This window comes from Dipodomys merriami, unplaced genomic scaffold, assembly GCF_024711535.1.
Source record: "Dipodomys merriami isolate MVZ:Mamm:240054 unplaced genomic scaffold, mDipMer1.0.p SCAF_120, whole genome shotgun sequence".
NCBI lineage: Eukaryota > Metazoa > Chordata > Mammalia > Rodentia > Heteromyidae > Dipodomys > Dipodomys merriami.
The window spans coordinates 3,346,869-3,363,789 of record NW_027202494.1 but is presented as its reverse complement, the minus strand read 5'-3'; the positions used below and the strand labels follow the sequence as shown (position 1 = coordinate 3,363,789).

The 16,921-nt window shown below is 48.0% G+C and overlaps 1 protein-coding gene and 1 non-coding gene across 2 annotated transcripts in view; one reads left to right on the top strand and one right to left on the bottom strand.

Moving 5' to 3' along the window:
- The window catches only part of LOC138823500 (polycystin-1-like protein 2), a 67,879-nt gene that overhangs the window by 47,151 nt on the left and 3,807 nt on the right, over positions 1–16,921 (bottom strand). The window contains exons 3-9 of the mRNA XM_070016860.1: positions 16,370–16,555; positions 12,376–12,486; positions 11,606–11,753; positions 8,643–8,872; positions 6,231–6,635; positions 4,598–4,675; positions 1,810–1,859 (exon numbers count right to left, since the gene is read on the bottom strand). Coding sequence (XP_069872961.1) covers positions 1,810–1,859; positions 4,598–4,675; positions 6,231–6,635; positions 8,643–8,872; positions 11,606–11,753; positions 12,376–12,486; positions 16,370–16,555 — 1,208 coding nt within the window. The remainder of the gene's footprint in view (positions 1–1,809; positions 1,860–4,597; positions 4,676–6,230; positions 6,636–8,642; positions 8,873–11,605; positions 11,754–12,375; positions 12,487–16,369; positions 16,556–16,921) is intronic.
- LOC138823562 (small nucleolar RNA SNORA57) lies at positions 5,113–5,246 on the top strand. Its single transcript, XR_011370851.1, has one exon. It is a non-coding gene; the product is annotated as a small nucleolar RNA SNORA57 (small nucleolar RNA).

The following is a 16,921-nucleotide window of genomic DNA, read 5'->3' as shown; positions in this document are numbered from 1 at the left end:
CAGTGTGAGACATGGAGCAGAGAAAGACCCTGGCTGACGCACCTGGCTGCCTTCATGGGACATGGAGTTCATTGTTCACAATCACTGGGTAAGTAAATTTATTCTATGTGTGGGCTCAGGACCCATCATGCATTCAATACACAGACTTAGCATTAGGATGCCTAGAGATCTAGGAACAAGACAAGCCCTTGGCCTGAAGTTAGGAAAGCCGGGCACATACACTGACAATTAGAACTCAGAGCAATGACTATGAATCCCATGAAACTAGAAAACTGGAAAGAAAGAGGCAGAATTTAGGTCTTGGGCCATGCTTTGTGGTGTACATTTGGAAATCCAAGTATTTTGAAGGCAGAGGTCAGAAGACCATGAGTTCATGACCAGCCAGGGCAAAGTTTTCGAGACTGTCTCAGAAACAAAGTGCAAGATAAGTTGTGGTGGAGCATGTCTGTAATCCTAGCTACTTAGGAGTCAGACTTAGGAGTACCATGGTTTGAGGTCAGGTCAGACATGTCACCAGACCCTTTCTCAGTCCATATCTGGATATAGTGGTATGTCTGTCATCCTAAACTACCTGGGAGGCTGAGATTGGGAAAGTTGTGCATCTAAGCCAGCCCAGGTAGAAAAACCTGTGGGAAGAATCTGGGACAGTCACACACACCTGTCATCTCAGCTAGGATTGGAAGACTGAAATAGGAGGATTACGGTCCATGTATACACCGAGGCAGAAGGCAAAAGCCTATCTAAAAAATAACCAGAGTGGAAAAGACCTGGGAGTATGGTATGAGTGACAGGGTGCCTGCCCAGCAAGCCCAAGCCTTGACTTCAAACCACCCCCCCCCAAAAAAATGAAAAATGGATTTGAAATTTTTAAAAATTTAAAGGCTGGGAATGTAGCTTAAGTGGAATAATTCTGACTTAATATGCTAGAAGCCAGTACCATAAAAAAAGAAAAAAATGCAGGCCTTTGGAGGCCTGCCTCAGCCAGAGGCCTCTGCCAGTTTTGCTTCTGTTCTTCCAGGGACCTTGATAGCATCTGTTTCCAGGGGTTGCTGTGGATTTGGTGAAAAGGAGAACAAAGAGCTTTTACCTTTGTACTCAGGTCCAGGAGCCCGGGGAAGCTCCCACAGGGCAGAATCCCAGAACAATTGAAGGAGGAGGAAAGGGCACATGGGTTCTAGGGAGAGGCACACAGTGTGTTCTGGGAATAAATTCTGGTGGGACCTGTCAGACAACTCAGGCTTCAAGGCCTCTTGCTCAAACCTAGAAGGCTAAGCCTGTAGTTTCACTGCACAGCCTACAATGAAACCCAACCTCCAGTGGCCTCCCATGGCCCGAGAATAAAATGCAAACTCCTTGCCTTGGCCTGCACCCATCCTGATTATCTCTTAGTGTCCCTTCCACCTGGGCTCCAGCCACTCTGACCTCGGGCCTTTAATAGCCTCCAGGCCTTCTCGGCCTACCCATCCGGAAAGCTCAGACTCTGCAGACATTCCCTCCTGGGAGGACTTGTCTAACTATATTCCCTAGACACCTCCCCACCACCCCGATGGTTACTACCTCAGCATCATAGTGGTCCTTGAGGCATATCTACCACAATTTTAAATTTCTGAATTCTTCTAATTCGCTTAATCTCATTCAGTGAGCTTCATGAAGACAAGGATCACATCTACTTTTTTTTTTTTAATCTGAGACTAAGACTTGAACTCAGTGGCTCATACTTTCAATCGTTGGCTCTACCGCCTGAGCCACGCCTCCAACTCCAATCACATCTTTTTCTTGTGAAGTTATATGTCTGAAAAAGATACTAACCTTCTTTTCTCCAGGATTCATTCCAGATGGTTCTTGCATACTGAAAGTGGCTGTGAACAAGGTAGAAGTAAATGGTCAGCTTAGTGGAAAGCCTTATTGTCAAAAGACAGAATCATCTGGATACAGTCCAAAGGCAAGAAGATCACTTGAGTCCACACACCTGAGTTCAGCTTGCATACTATAGCAATACAGAGAGACTCATCTCAAAAAAGAAAAGAAAAGAAAAGTCAGAGTCAGAGAGTCATGCTGAACCTACCCTCAAAGGCAGCAGCCTCTATTAGTAAACGGTTCAGGGGAGCTGAGTAAAAGGGCAAAAGCAAAAATACCATGTTTGCATGAAGACACCTCTTTGATAGTTAAGGAGGAAGTAGCTACCAACGCAAATTGTGTTTGTCAGACTTTGCATCACTATGACCAAATACCTGGGAGAAACAACTTAAAGGGAGGTAAAGTTTATTAAGGCTTATGTTGCAGTTCTTTCAATCCATGACAGCCGTGGGCCCGGTGGAACAGAGCAACTTACCTCATGGTGGCCAGGAAGCAGAGAGATGAACTAGGATCTTGTTAGATAGGCCCATCTGTGGGCCTCTGAGATTTGCTGCCAAGTGAGGGGCAGGAGGAGGAGCCCTGACTTTAGCATATGTTAATTTCCATGGTGGAACTGACGTTCCTGCACGCTGAGTGAGAGGAGGTGGCTGAGCCTGTGCAAGCAGCTATGGCCCACCATGGCACAGTTCCACATCTGCCATGGGCTTCTTGTTGCTTCTGTGATCCTGGGCAGCTTCTAAGTCTTAATTTCCTCATCTACAAATGAGACTAAGGGTAATCTCTCTTTCCCCAGGGTCTGGGACACAGAATGCCAGTTCTGTAGCGTGGTTCGTGAAGATGCAAAAGGTACCTTCCGTTAATATGCCCTGGAGACGCTGAATGTTAATGTGGTTGATGCTTCACTAAAGTGTGATGATGAAGATAGAAACTCGAGCGACAGACTTCTGAGGATGTTTTCCCATCGGGCTTCCATGCCTTCTTCTTTAGTTAACAGCATGGATGTGCCATTCTTTCCCAGAGAAGCCATCTCTTTTGTCTTCTCTTCCCCTTCACTGCACTCCAGGGTGTGCCTGTGATCCTGTTTTGCTCAAACTGAGTACCAGCTCCCACAATCTCAGCAGCTGGTACAGGTGGGACCAGGGTCCCACCAAGTGTGGACCAGCAAGAAGCACCCTCCGTCTTCTGCCATAAGTACCCAGCAGGGTTGTGTTTAAGGATCCCAGTCTAGGCCAACCTTGCCACTACTTTGATACTGCTAGAGAAGGGAGAATTTGAATGATGCCAACTCAGGACTGAGAGATAGAGAGGCACAGATTTCTGAAGATGCAGCCTAAGGGATGGATCCAGGTGTACTCACGGTGCCGGGCAAACCCTGGGCTGCTCATTTATTAACCTGATAATATTTCCTTTTGACTTGGGTAAGCTGAACTGCTTTCCTATTCCTTGTTCAGAAAGTCCTGACAACAAACTCTCAGGGTAAGCTTTAAGCTCTGTGATGTTCCATTGCTCCACACTTTCTCTTAGCAGCCAGAACCTACTTTCTCCTGCAGAACCTGAAAATTCTGCGTATCCATCTGCCTAGCATCCCTTATATGTCTGACCTTAAGTTTGTTAAAGATTGCTGGGTGCTTTAGTAAGAAAGACTTTCCTCCTAATATAAAACATGCCTGTGAAGAAATGTCCTGTTTCTGCTGAAAAATGTAGGTTGATACACACCATCTGGAGCTACAGCAGCCATCTTGACTCCCTGAGAAACAGAACTGAAGCCAATGCTCTGAGGATGGCAGAGCAGAAAGGTAGACTGAGCCTGGGTCCCTGCTGATATCACAGAGTCCTGGAACCACTTCCCTCCTAACTTCTTCTTATACAAGACAAGAATTTTCTGAATTTACAGCCATTAGATTTGCTTTCTGTTCTTTTTTTTTTTTTTTTTGCCAGTCCTGGGGCTTGAACTCAGGGACTGGGCACTGTCCCTGAGCTTCTTTTGCTCAAGGCTAGCACTCTACCACTTCAGCCACAGCACCACTTCCGGCTTTTTCTGTTTATGTGGTACTGAGGAATTAAACCCAGGGCTTCATGTGTGCTAGGCAAGCACTCTACCACTAAGCTACATTCCCAGCCTGACTTTCTGTTCTTTCCAATCTAAAATGTCATAATGAATACGAACAAAATACATAATGAATACAAACTTTTAGAATTCCATGTCAGTGGTTGAAAGTTTCACCCTATAATTGTCCCCCAGAACCTGAGGTAGATTGGTTCCAGGATCCCCTATGGATACTCAAGTCTGAAGATACTCAAATCCTTTATATAAAATTGCAAAGTATTTTGCATATAATGGATGTCTATCACTTTGTAAGCATATTTTGTTGGTTTTTTTTTTTTCAGTGTTAGTATTGAAACCTAGGGCCTCTTGCGTGACAGGCAAGCAATCTACCACTGAGTAACACCCCAGCCCATTCCATAGACTTTAAATCACCTCGAGATTACTTAAAGTAGCCAGAATAATGAAAGTGCTATGTGAAGAGCTGCTGCATTGTGTTGGTTAGAGAATAATGAAGAGAACAAAGCACATGTGCAGTAGGGATGGATATTTCTAATATTTTTGATTGTTGCCTCTTTAAATGGAATTGTGGGTATTTGGACCATGAGACTGTATTCAGAGGCCTGTAGGAAGATCCACGCTCTAGACCTAAAGCTACCTCCATGCACGAGACTCCCTGTAACACAAAGGCCTTGCCTGTGACAGTGACGTTCCCGACCTCCAAGCTCAAGTTTGAGAAGGTGTTCCGCACCAACACGGTGACCAGAAAGGTACCTGTAATGCAAAAAGGTGAAGGGTGAGCGTGATAGTGCTGTTGTTAACTATTTAACCTACATTGAGTCTACCCTCCCCAGTGAGGCTTCTTCCTGTAAACCGAGGACCGCTGCTGAGTCTCTGACCCTCCCAGCATTGATTGAGCGTGGCCCAGTCTCTGGGGACATGGAGATGAAGGAACACAGTCTCTGTGCTCCAGGACCATCACAAGTAGTAGACTTGGACAGTAAGTGCCACACCCTGGCAGGAATTGGCATGGGGACATCACAGGTATGGGCTGGGGTCACTTCAACCTCAGGAGAGAGGGAAATGCTGTGGAGGGAGCAGGAATAGAGCTCCAGAGCTGTGTTTCAAAGGTGAATAGGTCGATGCTCATTAATCAAATTAGAGTGGTGATTTCTGCAGAGAAAACAGTGTGGTACGATTGCATGATTGGCCCTCCATTTCAGGCAGGGACCGGGCACCTAGTCCTGTTCTCTGTGAAGGAAAGGGCTCAGGCCCTCTCAGCATCATGTCTTCAGTGCTGGCAATTTCTTGTTCTCCAGTCCTGTCCTCAAACTCCAGGTCACAAGTCCAAAAATGTTAAAAAGGATTGCCAGAGTGGAGGGGGAGAGAGGTTTGGAAGGTTTTTATTTGGAGAGGGCAGCTAATCCATGTGTGGGGGAGGGGTGGCAGTGGAAGACTTCCTGGAGAGGTCTCCCAAGGGGACCCTTCCTTCGAGGTTGGGGACCCTGTGACCGGAGGAGCTGCCTGTGGTGGAGGTGGGGGAGGAGGAAGGGAAGGAAAGGCTGCCATGCCTGCACTTGTGCCTGCAAGTAACCACAGTCGGCTTCCAGTGGGCCAAGTGTCGGAGGTGAGCCTGAGGGGAAGAAGGCCGTATGGGAGGTCAGAGAGAACGAGAAGATTCAGTAGAGAGAATAGGGAGAGACCAGGAGAGACAGCTGTGGGACAGATGTGCCCAGTTGACTGGGAAGCTCTGCTCTGATCTGGGAGCTGTGGCCCAGCCCACAGACCTCCCACAAGAGGCAGCTTCACACATCTGCCAGCCAGCCAGCCCAAACCAAGCCAGCCAGCACAGAGCCGGCCCCACCAAGTGCGAATGGCCCACTTCATCCCCTCGCTCCTCCCTCCAGCTCCCGTTTCCTCTGCAGTGGCCCAGGTCTATTTGTCTTAGTGGGAGAAACCTGTAATCACCTGAGAATGAGAAAAAAATAAAAGGCACAGGACAGTAGAGACTTTTGGCAGTCAGTAAGGTTTAAACTCCTCTTACTGAATAATTTTCCCGTCGGTGGTAGAAAGCAAAATCCAGATTCCAAGGTGTGTATTGAGTATATTTTCCTGTTCACTAAGTTCTGGACACCAAATTGAGAAGCCCACAGCTGCAGGCCCCGTAAGGACAGATGTCTCCTCCACACGGGGAAGGAAGGGAGGACCCAAGCAGGAGCACTAAGTAAGACCTGGGAGGACCTGAACCACACTGAAATGCTGCCTGGCACTGGGTCAGAAAGGGAAGAGGGCCAAGGTTGAAGAGGCGCCACCAATCAATCCCAGATACCTTCAACAGGAAGCACCACAGGGTAAGTCCCAGGGAGCTCTCCAGTGTGCTCTTCCTTCTGGGAGAACTTTACATCGAGTCCCACCACCTCAAAGCTTAGCTCATCAGGGGTGCCGTGAGCCACTGAGACATTGATCAGTAAGTCCTGGCCAAGCTGCATGTGGTCGGAAGTCCAGGAGGCCTGCAGCCCCGATAGTAACTCCACAAAATGGACCGTGATGTTTCCAGAAGATGCAGAGGTGGTGCCATTGCTGATGGCCTGGATCTCTAGGAGGTGCGTCCCTGGGCCCATGAGCTCCTGCGTTTCTCTGTTCAGCGTGAGATTGTGGGGCATCGAGCCCTTTTGGGTTGCAAACTCAGCCAGAGTTATGTTATCCCAGAGCACAGTGTAAGTCACCCCTGTCCCTACATGGGGTAGAAATAAAATTGTAAAAAGGTTATCAACAATTATACAGGTGATGGCACTGTGATAATTCAGACTCAAGCTCTACTTTCAGATTCTGGTTATAAATATGTACACAGATTTAAGGAAATAGGGAAAGGCCAGGCTCTAGTGGCTCACACTTGCAATCTAAGCTACCCAGGGGGCTGAGATCTGAGGATCCTAGTTCAAAGCCAGCCTAGACAGACAAATCTGAGAGACCCTTAGCTCCAATTAACTAGCAAAATTCCAGAAGTGGAGGTATGGCTTAAGTGGTAGAGCACCAGCCTTGAGTAGAAAAGCTAAGTGAGAATGTGAGTCACTGAGTGCAAGTCTCAATATCGGCACACAAAAAAATAAGAAAAGAAAAAATTTTTTAAAGGCACATGGAAGCAATATGGTTCTCCCCAGATGTTCACAGAGATTATGTTGAGTCTTGGATTAGTGGTTTTTTTTTTTTCCTTTTGGGATCCTCTCTGCTTATTTTCATATTCTAATTCATACTATGCATGTGAACCTAATAGTTTGTAACAAAAACATTGGAACATTTTGTTGACTGGGATATCCTCAGAGGAGGAAGGTGAAAAGACAGCATCTCTGAGGAGGGCTGATTTCCACCATGAGAATGAGCCTCAGAGTTATTTTCAGCAGTTCCATCTGTACTGGTGACCGCCTAGAACCTGATAACATGAGAACTCAGCCTGTTCTCCAGAAGTGGGGGTTCCCAGTCTGCAAAAGGTCGTCCTAACTGGATGTTCACTACTTTGGTTGCCTCAGAAAATCAGATATTTTCAATAACACATAAATATTCTTTTCAATACAAACCAAGCTAGTGTATTTCTTGTTTCCATGGTGATGATAAAGAGATGGAGGAGGCGGATGGAAATGTAAGCAGGAGCCCTAACTTTCACACCCTTGGCAAAGAGTTGGAACTTAATGATATTTGTGAACAGAATAAATGAATAAGGCTTAAGTTTCCCCAATTGCACTTAGCAGCCATCTGCAGTCAACAAGCACAAGGAGTCAACAAGAAAGAAAAGGAGTCTCGAGAGTGCTGTGTCATTAAGTGACTGCTAGAGTGAGGTTCTAGAGCAAGTCATCATTTCCATGGCGCTGAGCTGAGCCAGTTATATCAGCAGGTCTTGGTCCAGATCCCAAACTAGACCTGTACCTCTTGGAAAGATGCTGTCCTGGATGAGGAGGGGTCTCAGCCAAGATCTCTATTGAGAGAAATTGTTTTATTTAAAAATAATATCTGAAACTGTGTACTAATCAATTAGGATAAATGCCCTGAGGAATCTGCATGGACACTGGCCAATCAGAATGAATTATATAACAAATCAGAAAAGATACCATGACCGATCAGAGTGTGTACCATGACCAATAAGAATGGACACACTGGCCAATCAGAATGGATATGATGCCTAGTCAACATGGCCTCTGTGACCAATTAGAAAGAGACACTGTGACCCATCAGAATGGACCCTGGCCATAGCAGCTGGTGTGGCTGTCCCAGAGTGTATGGCTGGATATTATCCCTGACTGGGGGCGACGTGATTATGCCAAGCCATACTCAGATGGACTCAGGTCCAGCTGCTAGGCCTGAGAGGGCTATTCACACTCCCCACAACGGCAAGATGATTAGAAGTTCAGTTCCTGCGTCAGGACTACGGACATTCAAAAAAGACCCTCCGGAGGGCTGGGAGTTCTCACTGGCTTATGAGACTGTGCCTTTGGCGAGTTTCTCAACCTTCTGTACCTCCATTTTTCCATCAATAACATGGAGGTAATGCTAACATATCCAGTATGTTCTAGTGTAGCCACAACACTTCAAACAGTGAATGTTACTCCTAAGTGCTGAATAAATGGATAGATGACAGCCGAAATGCCAACTCAGTAAGGGCTGGCTGTTACACTTCATTAAGCCCTGGGAGTTAGCCAAATGGACTTGCAAGAAATCAGATTCTGCCATTTGGATTCTGCATGCTCACCTCCATCAAGCTCCACCTGAAGCCACAGGGGATCCCCAAAGACAGCCTGGCAGACGGGGCTGGCTCTAGACTGGAACAGGCCAGCACACCCGGTGATGCTCAGCCTTCTCATCTTGTCTCGGACAGTCACTTGCTTCTGAGCTGTCACATGCCACTCACTTGTTGTGCACTCAACAAACACAGTGAATTCTCCTGGAGATGTGTACTGGTGGGTCACGTGACTGGACACACTGCCAGCCACAGTCAGAAATGTTATTGTCATCGGGGACAAACAAACATTATATACACACTCACATATACATACCCTCAAAGATAAAAACAGGGGTTCACACAAGTCAACTCTTACCCCTCTCTGGACTCCTTTCTGTATTGAAGCCCCCATTCTCACAGGAAGCTCTGAGGAGGTCTGGCATGTTCCTTCTTGACCTTGGTGCTAGTTACTTGAGTGTGAGCATTGGGGAAAAGTGAACTGAGCTTCATGGGGTTGTTTGTTCTGTGTTATGTTGTTTTAGTTGTTGTTTACAGTACTGGAAATCAAACCAAGGGCCTTGTGCAGGCCAGGTAAGGGTTCTGTTACTGAGCTACATCCTCAGCCTATACTTTTTAGTACAAAGGTTGCATACTTCAATTAAATGTTGAAAAAAATAGTTCCAGACTGTCATACACACACACATATTGCTGCTGTATTCGCTTTTACTGGGCTATACATTTTCTTTGAAAAGACAGGAGAAAAGAAAGTTTGTATTTCTGGTCTTAGTGGATAGCATCCAAATATAAAGAACACCAGAGTCTGTTCCATTCTCTTATGTCATCTACCAGTGGCCATCCAGGTTGGTGGAGGCAGCCATCTGACAGATCAGGCAGAGCAGAAAGGGCGGGAACTAGAAACCTGATGTGTGCTGGACCTGCTGGTTACCTGTGTAAGCCAGGATCTCCTCTAAGCTCTCTGGGCCTTGGCCCCCTAGAACACAAAATGAAGGCAGACCCAACCATGGCTGGGCTATAATAGGATTTAGAGGGTCCAATGGCTAAGAAATGGTCTGCTAGGTCCTGAAGCCAAATGTCACAGGGTCTGTATGGTAGGATGGCATTGTAGGCTACTTAACCTATTGAAAGGAAAGGATTATATACTTTCCTGTAACATTCATAAGATAGTAAGAGTTGCCCCTTTTTAGAATCAAGTCTGCCAGCTATTTCTTTCCTTATAGTTTCGTATACGCTTTAAATTGTCCAGTGAGCCTGAGTGACACTATCAGTGATATCAGCAACATAAATCACACAGTTCCCAGGCCTAAAGAGTCTTCTTTTCCCCCTCTGTAGTGGATGCTGTGGAGCCTCACCCAGACTCTACCCTTCATGCCTGAACACATTGAACACACATCATCCAGGACCCGCAGGGGACCCCATCTCCTGACACTGCCTCAGGAGAGAGTGCTGTCTCACCCAAGGTAATATCTTTGCCCAGGGGCTGCCGGATGCCAGGGTGTAAATGTTTCCTATCTGGTCCCAATTGAAGGCAATCTGGGAACCATCCCAGCTCAGGGCGTCTCTGGGATCACCCGGGCTCTGTTGCTTCTGGACTCAGTCTGACTTCCCCTCTACCTCATCTTAGCACCTCGCTTCCTTCACTCCAAATGAGTCTGTTTCCTGGTACTCAACCTACACCCTCCCCTCAGAACCATCTCCTCAGACTGGCTGACATCCAAGACCCTTCCTGCCCAGAGCCTGTGAAGCTCTCCAGCATCTCTCCATCCCCACAGTCCCTGCAGCCCAGGAGGAAGGGACTGGTTGCAGTTATGAAGTGTATGAGCTTCTTCAGGCCAGGTGGTTCCCTTCTCCCTAGAGTCACTCTCCTGCCTCAATCTAATAGCAACCCCAAAGTGCTTCGGTTCCAGAGTCCTCTCTGACCATTGCTTTGGGGCTCCCAATAGCCTGTGTACACCTGAGTCACTCTAAGACTTATGCCCCCTTGGGTTTCCTAACAAGCCCCACCCTCCAGGACAGCTGTGGACAGACACCCCTGGAATGACAGAGCAATGTCAGCTCCCATATCTGCCAGTAGATGGCGCTCAGTGACCCAGTGCCCAACACATTTTTTTTTTTTCTCATGCAAACTGTTCCATATAGTTCATATAGTACAGACAGCAGAAAGGTGTCCAGGACAGAGAAACAAGAGAGCAAGCAGACACGAGGCATGGAAAATCCAAAGTGAGAAGGTCAATTCCAAAGCAGAATTCTCTGCCTTTTCTATCCGGCTGCTTTGACTTGGGGCTGGGTTCCCCTCCTCAGCCCTTGTATGTAACTGTGATGGACACAAGGATGCAGCTTTTAAATCTACCTCTTGAGACTAGTGAGGCATTCGACAGAAGTAGGAGGCTGTAAATACGGGAGATAAAAGCTCAGCGATATTTTGTGGCTTCTGTGTACTTAAAATCTGTGCTGAGGTGCTCCTGTGACACATCCCTCTTATTCCAACAAGATGACAGGAGCAGCTTTGTGGGTAGCTGCGAGGTCTAGCACATCTCTAACATAGGTGGAAGTATGGGGCAATGAATAAGGAGTGTACTACTGGTGATGCAGGGCACAGGTAAAGGCAGCAGGTGTGCACATTGGAACTTGAGGGTGTTGTACTCTGTACTCCAGGGGGAAGTTACCTATCCACCTGGACAAAAACCTGATTCATAACAGTTCGCTGTCTCTGCTAGGAACCTTTCTCTCCCCCTGCCCCCGCCCCCGAAACAAACTGAGGCCAGCCTGTGGGGTGTGTATATACCCAGCCACTGGACAGGCAAGGGTGCAAGGCCTTCTTTGGCCATCCAGCACCTGCATGGTCAGCCCAAACACAAGAAGCCACCCAGCCCTCCCAAGAACCATGCGAAATAACTGCTGTTCTGAGTCACTAGGTATTGGCAGGCAGCTTATTATGGGGCCAAACTGACTCAAGACTCACAGATTCCTCTTACCTGGGAGGATAGTAGGGATCCAAAGTGTGCCCATCTCCCATGCTAAGAATACAGGACAGGTTTCCAATGTAGGGTGAGAGGAGCCACGTTAGAGAGAGGGTGACATTGTCAAAGATGAAACTCTCCTTGGGCAGCACCAGCCGCAGGCCTGCAAGCCAACGTGAGATGCCTATGTCGCTGTGGAGCAGAGCTTCACGTCGCACTCAAAACCTACGCTCAGAACTCCACCTCACCAGTTTTATTTGGGGGGGGCGGTCAGTCATGGGTCTTGGGCCTGGGCGCTGTCCCTCAGCTCTTCAGCTCAAGGCTAGTGCGCTACCACTTGAGCCACAGTGCCACTTCCTGTTTTCTGGTCGTTCAATGGAGATAAGAGTCTCACAGACCTTCCTGCCTGGGCTGGCTTCAAGCTGCAATCCTCAGATCTCAGCCTCCTGAGTAGCTAGCATGACAGGCGTGAGCCTGTGAAAGCGAGGCTTTCACATGAGGTTTGATTTGAAGGATCTTAGGGTTGATTTTTTTGTTTGGTTTGACACTTAGCTTTTGAGTTAACTTCTGCAATAGAAACTACAAATGCTTTACCCCAAGAGGCTGGGCCACACGGGAGAGGCAAGGATGCGCAGAAAGCAGTTTGGAGGGAGGAGGTCCCTCGGCACTGAGCAGACTGGCCCACACGGGCGGTCGCTGTCTCGACCCCATCCCCCACCCCAGGTGAAGCCAGACAAACAGTAGAAATAAGATGATTTCAAAGTCCATGCAAGTTGGAGACTCACCTTCTTGGCACTGGTACTGGACCCACAGGTAGCTGCCCTGAGTGGGGCACAGGTCTCCAAAGTAGGCCCCATCTGCTGCCACCTGGCATACCTGCAGCCCTTGGCACTGGCCTGAGAAGCCGGTAGAAGCAAGAAAAACACAAGGACAGGCCCTTAGTAGAGTTTCACTCAAGTTCCTCCTCATTCATTCCTTTACCCACCATCCGCCCAACAACTACCTCATAGCATCTACTGAAGACTGGGCCCCAGGCTAAGTACTGAGAGAACAGGAAAGTAGGGTTCCTCCCCCTTAGAAGCTTCCCATTTGGGAAGCTGTCAGGCTTTAGCACGTGCCAGCTCCCCTGGAGGGCTGCACACCGGCCCTGTAGAGTTCCAGGGCCTGTTCAACAGGGATTCTCACTCAGCAGACTCAGGCCTGGGTGAGGTCCAGGATTCTGCTGTCAGAACAAGCACCTGCATACTGTTCCTGCTTCTGCATGCACCTGCATGCTGCTGCTGCATACTGCTGCTGTTCCTGCATGCTGGTGCTGCATGCTGTTGCTGTTCCTGCATGCTGCTAGTACAAGACTATTCTGAGAACCATAGATTGGCTAGCATCAAGTCAAATGGCCTAAGTAGAAATCGACACCCCGAAGAAACAGCAAGAGGGCTGGGGAGGTGGCTCAGTGGTAGAGTGCTTGCCTTGCATGCACTGGGTTCAATTCCTCAGCACCACATTAAACAGAAAGAAAACAGAAGTGGCGCTGTGGTTCAAGTGGTAGAGCACTAGCCTTGAGCTGAAGAGCTCAGGGACAGCATCCAGGCCCAGAGTTCAGGCTCCACAACCAACAGAAGAAAGAAAGAAAGAAAGAAAGAAAGAAAGAAAGAAAGAAAGAAAGAAAGAAAGAAAGAAAGAAAGAAAGAAAGAAAGAAAGGAGGGAGGGAGGGGGAAGGGAGGGGAGAAGGGAGGGGGGAAGGGAGGGAGAGGGGAGGGAGGGGGAGGAAGGGGGGAGGGAGAGAGGGAGGAGGGAGAGAGGGGGGAGGGAGGAAGGAAAAGAAACAGCAAGAGTGGGCAGCATTAGGAATCCTGTGTTCATCCAGGGTTCAGGGTGCTGATGAAAGGAAGGAGCATAGGGGATCCACGCCAGGAGCTCCACAGTCATCCAGTTCCCCTCCTTCCTGCTCACGTGGTAGATGCCTGCAAAAGGGTCTAGAAGGAGGGGCCGGGCAGACACTGGCATGAGAGTATCCCGGGCATCCTTTGCCTCTCGGAAACTCAGGTTTGCTCCAGGCTTTGAAATATTTAACTACCCCACCATCACAGCCCCCAAAGCTCCCCTGGGCCTGAATTCCTGCCTGCTTTCACTGTGTCCTGTTATTAACTACATGCCTACGACTTCCAAGTCTACGTCTCCCATTGCTTCATTTAATTCAAATTCCTGAATTCTATGTCCAGTTGTCTACTCTTCACGTCCACCTAAATGATCCCAAATAATCTTCCATCTGGAAACCAGATGAGTAGCAACCTTCACCACATCTGAAGAGGCCCCGTGGCTCGTGGGTTGACATGTTCATGAGTGTGGTATCTCATCCTACCACAGTTACAGGAACGAGGGTGACATGCCAGCCTGCTGGGCTGCCCAGCACTTGTATGACTTGGAAAACAATCTCCTCACATTAAATCCCCTCTGTTAAAAGGCCTAGCATTCTGTCTCTTTTAAGTTTTTTAAAGGTGGAACTTCATTCTGTTGCCCGGGCTATACCTGATCTCCTTGCTATTTAAGTAGTTCTCATGCCAACCCTTCCCAAGGCATGTGTCAACTGTATGCAGCTCAAAACATTTGTAAGAATTGATTCTCTGGTTTTGTCTTTGCTTTGGTGGTATTGGGGTTTGAACTCCAGGCCTTATACTTACTAGGTAGACCTTCTACCACTTGAGTTATGTCCCCATCCTTTTCTTTATTTTTCAGATAGAGTCTCTTCTCATATTTTTACCTGAGCTGGCCTGGACCGTGATTCTCCTATTTATTCCTCCATCATAGCTTATTGGTTGAGATGGGCTCTCACTAACTTCTTTACCTACACTGGCCTCAAATCATTCTTCTGAGTAGCTGGTACTACAGGCATGAGCCACAGTACTTGACTAAGAATTGGTTCTTCAAATTGGGTTTGTGTGTGTATGTGTGTGTGTTGCTAGGATTGAACCTAGGGCTACATGCTAGGCTTTGCATCTACCACTGAGCTACATGCACAGCCCTCAGCATGATTTCTAATGCTGCCCAGCAGGATAACCCCTCAGCCTGAGTTGGGTATTCCTACTGTGAATATCCGTAACACTATCCATCTATTCCCTAAAACGTGGGAGCTTTTATCCATGTCATGTTCATAGCTCACTGCTGTGCCGGCCAGCATAGAAACCAGCCTGACACAACGTGGTACAGATACGTTTTGTACAGGTAAATACAGGGTACCTTTTGCTTTCCTTTACTACTGTTAGGTGGCTGCCTGTACAGACATACCTCCTCTGTGGACTTTGGGCCCTTTGAAAGACAGACTGATTCAGCCTACGTCCAGAGACCAGGTCAGCACATGGCATCATGTCCATGCTCAATAAATGTTTATTGGCCTGCTTCATGAATGCATGATCAGGGTACTTAGGAATGAACGGATCCCTAGGTCCTCCCAGGGCTTCTCTGCTGACTTTTCCCAGCAGAGTGCAGGCATCTTCTCCAACGTGCTCCTTAGGTATGGCTGCTCGTTTCCAAATCTTAACAGGTGATCCTTTTTGAAAACAGCCTGCTGAGGGGAGCGAGGACAACATGGTGGACAGGTGGAGGTGAGAGGAGCAAGGGGCAGTTCCAAGGAAGATGAGCCATGACACCCTGAGTGGGAGGAAGCTCAGGGAGGATCTTGCTTCAATCCCTGAATCTTCAGGGGATCTTTGGGTAGCAGCAAAGCCTAGAAGGGAAATTCTGAGGGTCATTTGTGGGAGCCCAGGCCCAAGGCTCCCAGCCTGGGCACAACTGCTGCGTCCTTCTGAGGTGAGCAGCCGCTGACAGCCTGCCTTGCTGGGTCTCTGTGGACGGGACAAGCACTCACCAAGCATGCAGCAGAGGGCTCCCCCGTGTCCTGGCTGATGAAGTCTCAGGACTTCACACATCCCAAAGGGTTCAGAGAGCCCCAATAATCCCTGAAACTTGTCACACTGCTCAGAGAATTCATCTAGTTTAGAAAATCAAAGCCCTACAGGAACCTTCCCACTTGGATAACAGTGCTAGATACAATGTCAGCCCCAGCATTCCACACAATGGCAAAGACTGAGAAACCACCCATCCACCTCTCAACAGGCAACGGACAATTCATGGCATAGTTTCACAAAAGATAGATTGAATTAAATAGAACAGTAGGCATTAAGACAAACCATACACCTTAAAAATCAATGTTAAGGAAGACACATCACAGAATGACATATGCAAGACGGTACCATTTCTGGAAACAATACTATATGATGTTTTGAAGGCAGAATAGAGAGCCATGTGAGCAATTAATCAGCACTGAATTTGTGGCAGAAACAGGACCAGGAGGGTTCTACAGTAGGAACCTTTTAATGCTGTGTTCCTGTTTGTTTTTTCCTGAGAGTCTGAAACCAGTGTCACATAGTGTGAAGATCTAACAAAGGTAGAAGTGGCTCTCAAGGAGTTCGTGGCAATTTATTTCTAATCTTATCAATGTGTTTGAAGAGTTTCCATTTTTTTAATAGGCCAAGTTGTTCCCTGCCCTCAGGAAGGGGAGGGGTGGAGACCTCCCTGCCCGACAGTCTGGGTTTGATGTATGTCGTGGATCAGCTTCTGATTTCCAGCTCAGCGCTTTTGATGGAGACTGGCTAGTCTTCCCACCCTTGGGGGAAGCTACAGTCATAGCTGGAGAGGAATAGAACCTTCTAGACCCTTTTCTGGATCCAGAAGTCCAGCAATTACACTCTGCTCCAGAGGGAGCGGGGAGCTCTGGGACTTACCTGCCACTTCCTCCTTGACATTGGCCCAGCTGCATTCCTCCTCCAGGTCTGAGGGACCCCAGGTGCCCTGGGAGCAGTAATAGGGGGTCTGCCGCCCATAGAAGGCATCCTGCATCCGGATGACCTCTCCTGAGCCACAGTGCATGGTGGCATTGAAGCCCTCACAGGCCAGGCTCTGGCCAACCCCTGTAGCAAAAGGAAGGAGACCTTTTAGGGGGTTCACAGCACTGATGGATGGGAAAGTGCAGAGGTCACAGGGGTCAGGACCGGGAGGTGCAAGGATGAGGGGGAGGGGGTGGGCATCTGGAGACAAGAAGCCAGGGTCAGGGAGATATGGTACATCACATGGGCAGAAATTGGGAGGGAGGTTGCCAGAAGGCAGAGACGGGAAGAATGTTCCAGAAAAGCAGAGGGGAAATAAAAATATGTAAACGGGCAGTGACTTAAATGGAGAGAGGAGACAGAAATCCAGAAGGACAAAGCTGTGGAAATGATGTGATCCACCAAGAGATTTTTTTTTTAGGGGGTATAGAGACAGAGAGATCCAGAGAG